The following is a 6582-nucleotide window of genomic DNA, read 5'->3' as shown; positions in this document are numbered from 1 at the left end:
AAATATTTGCAAATCACATATCTGACAAAGGACTAGTATTCAAAATATATAAAGAATTCTCAAAACTCAGGAAGGAAACAAGTCAATTAAAAATGGGCAAAATCTTGAGCAGTTATTTCAACAACAAAAGAATAGATGTTCAACATCATTTATCATTACAGAAATGAAAATTAAGATACCATTACATACTTATCTGTATGGCTAAAATAAAACGTACTGATAATACCGAAACTGGTTGGGATGTGAGCAACCAGAACTCTTACACATTGCTGGTGGAAATGCAAAATTGTATAACCCCTCTGGAAAAGGGTTTTACAGTTTCTTATAAAGTTAAATATTACTTACCATATGATTAAACAATTCCACTTCTGGGTGTTTACTCAAGAGCAATGAAAATTTATGTTCACATAAAACCTGTACATAAATGTTGATAATAGCTCTTTTTATAATCACCCAAACTGGAAATAACCCAAATGTCCTTTAAGGATCATCAGATAAAACTGTGGTACATCCTTACAGTGGTATACTATTCAGCAATAAAAAGGATCAAACTATGCATACAGACAACAAGTTAGAAGAACCTCAAAGGCTAAAAAATGCTAGCCCCAACAGGTTATATTAACTATAATCCCATTCATAGGACATTCTCAAAAAAGACAAATTTTTTTTAAAAAAGACAAAATTATAGTGATGAAGAAGAAATCAGTGGTTACCAGGAGTTGCAATGAGGAAAGGATGTGACTTATAAAGGAATAGGAAGTACCAGGAGTTTTTTGGGGTATGGAAATGATCTGTATTCTGATTGTAACAGAGGCTATACAAATTTTTGCATGTGTTAAAGTTCATAGAACTGTACAAAGAAAGTCAATTTCACTGTATGATAATTTAAAAAGTAAAACTTTAAAAAGCCAATTGACTATTCAAACTAAAAATAATAATGTATTGTTGGGGTCTTAATATATGTGGAAGTAAAATGAATACCAATAGCGCAAAGGGGAGGAGATGAAGTAAAAAACAAAACAAAACAAAAAACAACAAAAAAGATAAAGATAAAAGGAAAATACATTATAAATAGTAAGGAACTACATGAAGATTATGAATTGCTACTATTTTTAAGAACTACAATTCTGTAAGTTTATTTATCCAAAATATTTATATGTACATATAGATATATATTATAAATAAATATATTTTTTCAGGCCTTCCATTTCTTCAATTATGATGAACCCTACCTGCTAAAAACAACTAAAAATACCGAAGTAAGAAAGAAGAAAAGAAACATGGTTACATTTATATAGTTTGTGCACCTGATAAAACTGTAAGGGTAATGATAAGCACAAAATTCCAAATGATAATTAACTTCTGAAGGAAGGGAAAGGATTAGGATTCGGGGGGAAAAAACAAAATAGAGGTTTCAAAGATATTTGTAGTCATTTATAAACATTCCCTTATCTAGTCAACATTTAATTAAAAATCCTTGACCAACATATTCAGACAACCAAAATACATCAAGGTTCATTAAAAACTCCCAATAGTCTTAAGACATGTTAAACTATCCAAAAGCAGTTCTCCTGTGTTTGGCTATATAAAATTAGATAGCCAAAAACTTCTGATTCTACCTTTCCAACATTTCTCAAATTTATCCTGTTTTCATTTTCACTGATTTTATCCTAAGAAGTTCAGGTCCTCAAAATCTCTAACCAAGACTGCTGAAATAACCTTCAAATTGGTTTCGCCTCCACAATTTCCCTTCTCCAATACTTCCTTCAAAGTGAACCAAGTTAGCTTTCTAAAATCCAAGTCAGATATCATCTTCCCCTTCCCATCAAAAATTCTTCTCTAGATTACAGATGACCTAACATACTATACAAAGGCCTTCTCTGGTCTGGCATAGACAGCCTTAAGCCTTACCTCAAATCTCCCTATATCCAAACCCCACCCCCTACTCTAAGTCCCCTTAACCACCCTAAACTCTAACGCCCCTAGACTAGTCATAATACCTTGAACGATATACATCTTCAATTGTCTGTACTGTTTGCACAATCTCAAATACACTTCCTACCCATATTCTTTGCATGTACTAATCATACTCATACTTTAAAATTCACTTCAGGGGTGCCTGGGTAGCTCAACTGGTTAAGCATCCAACTCTTGGTTTCAGCTCACCTCATGGTCTCAGGGTCGTGGGATGGAGCCCTATTGGGCTCAGCACAGGGTCTGATTGAGATTCTCTCCCTCTCCCTCTGCCCCTCCCTTTGCACGTGCACCATGCACACTCTCTCTTTCTAAAATATATAAATAAATCTTTAAAAATAAATAAAATTAACTTCAATTTATATATTCTTTATGATACTCTTTCCAATGTTCAATCCATTGAAACTTCCAGCCCAACACCTTCCCTAAGCTGGAAGAGTAAAACTCTCACCTCACAAATCTCCAAATACCTTATCTAAACCTCCCTCATGATGCTCATAACCTTCCATTTGGTATTGTAATTAGGTATGCATGTTTTATCTCCTCTTCCAGTCTAAGCTCCTCTAAAACAGGAATCCTCTTTAACACTTGGCACAATAATTTATATTAACAGGCACTCACATATTACATGAAATAAAGAAGCTTCTGGATATTCATTTAATTTGGGGGCTAAATTAAGTTTTTCCAAATCCAATTTCAAAAAAAGGAAAGGAAAACATCAGTCCTAAAATAAAGCTGAAGGGAACATCATTATGAATTTAGACCACAATCTTTTAAATAAAATCTCAGGTGAGTTTATAGTAAGCATAGTGGTATGAGACTATCTACAGTCTAATAATTCTAAGGGCTTTTTTTAAAAGGCATTTTAGTGAGATTGATATGCAAATTAAAATTCTGAAACTCCAGTGCATTTACCATGGCCTGAAAGGATTTACATTTCTGGGTAATAAATGCTACCAAAGTACATGAACAGTATATGCCAAGGGGATTTTCTGCTACTCGACTACATTTTGGCTGACTATAAAAACTTCAACAAGAAACTCATCTAGAATGATTTCCCTTGAGGAAGAGCAAAGCTGAGTTAAAACAAGTAAAGTTTAATACAGCAGAGGGCCTCATAAACCCTTGACTACTGCTAAACAAATTAACCGTGAAGAATAACCTCTCCATGAATACCAGGAAAGAAGTCTTTCCATTTCTTATCCATGCATTTTATCAATGGCACAAGCAACTAAAGGCTATTATATTGAACACTAATGAGTTATATTAAGAATTCAAATAGAGGTCAGTTAAAAATTAACCCCAATCAGAAACTCCTTATTATTTTTCTATTCAAAGACAAGCTTGATGGTATCAACTTTTTTTTCCTGACAATCTCCTTCATTACCTAAAACAAATCTATTCCCTCTTTCTGCAGATGCCAAAATAGTGTCCTAAATACTGTCTTTCAGAACTTCAAATTTCAGTTTATTCTTAGTATCTTCTTCAATCTCATCCTATAAGGATCAATTAGAATTCTTTTTCTTCAGCAATAACTTCACAGTACATTTTAATGATAAGCAATGAGTTAACATTTATGACTAACCACTGCATACTTTAAGAAACTTGACACATGAGAGGATTACCAAAAAAATTACATCCATATTGTTATGCTTCATTGCTATGGCTTTTCACATATATACAGTACTAAATAAAGCAATGACTCCTAGAATGCACACTTTCAGAAAAAGTTACCTACCATATCCACATATAAATATAAATGCAGTATCGTGACAGAGAACCTGCGAAGTTCCGTATCAAATAAAACTTGGTCCCCTCTAAAATCATCTACTAAGGATCCTTCTCTTTTTTAGTCACTATAAAGAAGGTGCTATTTCTGTAAGAATAAAAGCTACTATTACAGTATGGCATTTCCCTAATAGCAGTTTTTTGTCATATATTTTCATTTTTAATATGAATGTTCAAATTCTATGCTTATATAATTTTCTTATAAGAAACAGTATCTCTTAGATTTTTTAGTTAGGAACACTGGAACAGGGATCATTTTGCAACAAACTTTTACCTGAATAATTGTGGCCAATATATTTACATAATTACTTTCAGTTTGATAAAGTTCTTTTGCAACTTGCCACCTGGCTGACTGCTTCAAAGGAACCGGAGTAGAATTTTTAGAAGACTTAGTACAAGACTTTGGTGTTTCTAAAAGGTAAAAAGGAAGAAAGATTTAATGAAAAACCAGACATTGTACAGATTTAACAACAAAAAAAGGGGAAGGATATCCACTCTGAGAAATATACCCATTTAGATTTTCATTAAAGTAAAATTTCCTCATAGGATAAGGCCAGAAAAAAATAATGGTCAAAAGTATCAATGGCTCCAAACTGACAGATATTATACTAAATAACTGGCCTGTACTCTTCAAAAATGTCAAGGTCACTAAAAACAAAGTTGAGAAACTATTCCAGATTAGAAGACACTAAAGAGAGATAACAACATAATATGATCCTGGATTGGACCTTAGACCAGAAAAAAAAAAAACTTTTTTCTTTTCCTAAAAAGGGTATTAGCAGAACAACTGATTAAAATTAAGAGTCGGTCATACTATTAATGTCAATTTCCTAATTACAATACCTCTACTGTAGTGGTACAAGAAATGTCCCTCTATTTTGGGAAATACACATTTAAGTATTTAGAAGAAAAGGCACATCTTATCTGCAACTTAGTCTCCAACAGTGCAGAATACGTGTGCATATAGACAAAGAGACAGAATGAATGAATGCTAAAGCAAACATGGCAGAGTATTTCCATTTGGGAATTCTGAGAAGAGTACTGGAATCTCTGTACTATTTTGCAGCTTTTTGCAATCTGAAATTATTTCAAAATAAAAAGCTCAAATAATAAAATGAAAAACTATATAAAAAAATTTAAGTTTAAGGATAAAAAGGTTATGATTACATAATAACAGAAAACTTATCATATATATAGAGGAAGCCTTCCTCAACAAAACATACAACTGCAAATTCTGTTAGTTTTTAACATAATATAAAACATCCAGAACTTTTCCAACACAAAGTGGGAGGACACATTAGTATCCTTTATATGTATTTCAAAAAAATGAAATCATAAGCTTTCATAAAAGCTTAAGATACACTTTCTTACTATAGATATGGTTAAAGTACTTTAACATAATGTACAGAATCTCCTAATGGCAAGTTTTTAAATAGGAAAACAAATGTACAATATATAATGACATGAAAAAACAATATATAGACCCAGCATTTCAATTTTACTCAATGATAACTTTAAATATTAAAATAATGATGTATACAATGGAGTTTGAATGCTTTCTAAAGCTAACAGACCAAAGATTTTCCCACTTGTACATTATTTCAGACTACTCTCCAGACCCAAGAGCTTCTGCCATTACATATGTCAAGAGGAAAAATCTGACATATATTGACTCAATTTAATTATTGTGTTTACAAAGTGATCTACAAACTGAGGATTCTATATAGAGTACCTAATAGAATAGTTGTTATGTCTATTTTCTTCTCCTATCCCCTAAACTGCATATTCAAGTTTCAGTCCTTTATGATCAGCTCTTACCATTTTATGCCCAGTATGTCCATCACAATTATGGAACCAATAAATTCTCACCTATGGATCTAATCATAATCTTTCCACCCAAGCACCAAGTTCAATTTTTCCAAATACCCACTGGGCATGTGTACCTCAATTTAACCTGAATAGTCTCTAAAACTACACTATCTTCCTCCAAAATATGGACTTCCTATTTTCGCCAAGGTGACATTTCTTCTATTTTAATACTCTGCTGTCATCTCTTATTCCCTTCCTGTCACTCCATTCCATCAGTATCTCCACAGTGCTTCCTACTTTCCTTTCCAACCATTAGCAACCCTGGTTCAGGGCTTTATCATCTTGTGGCCCAAGCCACTGTAGATTACTTCATGGTCTGGCCATCTCTGAACTGTCTTCCTTTTAATCATTCTTCAGAATAATCCACTACAAATTACCTACTCAACCAATTACTCTATTGCTCAATAGTTTCTAAAGTTCCTTGTTGATGACAATATGCAGTTCAGACATACCAGTCTGATTTCAAAGTCCTCGAATATTAGGCCCCAATTAACCTTTCGAATTTAATTATTACTCCCCCATTCTCATAAGCAAACTGACCTATTCACTGTCCCTTAAAATGTGAATTTGTATGGTATTTATATTCTTGTTCCCCTCATTTCTCAACTCCACCTCAGTTTTCTGGGCCTTCTATAATTTGACACAAGAATATTTAGTAAGTACCTACTCTGTTCTAGGCATTGAGAACAAAGCAAAGGATTAGATAAGGTTCTTGTTTTCTTAAAGCTTACATTCTGGTGAAACAAATAAAAAAATATAATTTCTAACAATGATAACTACTACTGAAGACACAACCAGGTAATGGTTTAGTGAGAAGTGCTGGAACAGGGACTTAACTTTGCAGAAAGCCCAGTAAGATTTCTTTAAGGCAAAGAGGTCAAGTATAAAGTTCCAGAGGTATGAATGTAGCGGAAATATCCAAAGAATAACAGAGATAGTGTGACTAAAGCT

General features: G+C 32.9%; 1 protein-coding gene across 8 annotated transcripts in view; it reads right to left on the bottom strand.

The window, feature by feature from the left end:
- The window catches only part of ECT2 (epithelial cell transforming 2), a 60141-nt gene that overhangs the window by 37706 nt on the left and 15853 nt on the right, over positions 1-6582 (bottom strand). For all 8 annotated transcript variants that reach the window (XM_081829686.1, XM_006733597.3, XM_081829693.1 and 5 more), the window contains one exon: positions 4037-4173. In XM_081829686.1, the coding sequence (XP_081685812.1) occupies positions 4037-4173 (137 nt within the window). The remainder of the gene's footprint in view (positions 1-4036; positions 4174-6582) is intronic.

This window comes from Leptonychotes weddellii, chromosome 1 (genome assembly GCF_054177405.1).
Source record: "Leptonychotes weddellii isolate Sample4059 chromosome 1, ASM5417740v2, whole genome shotgun sequence".
Lineage (NCBI taxonomy): Eukaryota > Metazoa > Chordata > Mammalia > Carnivora > Phocidae > Leptonychotes > Leptonychotes weddellii.
Note: the sequence above shows the minus strand (reverse complement) of the source record. Positions and strands in the feature narration are given on the sequence as shown.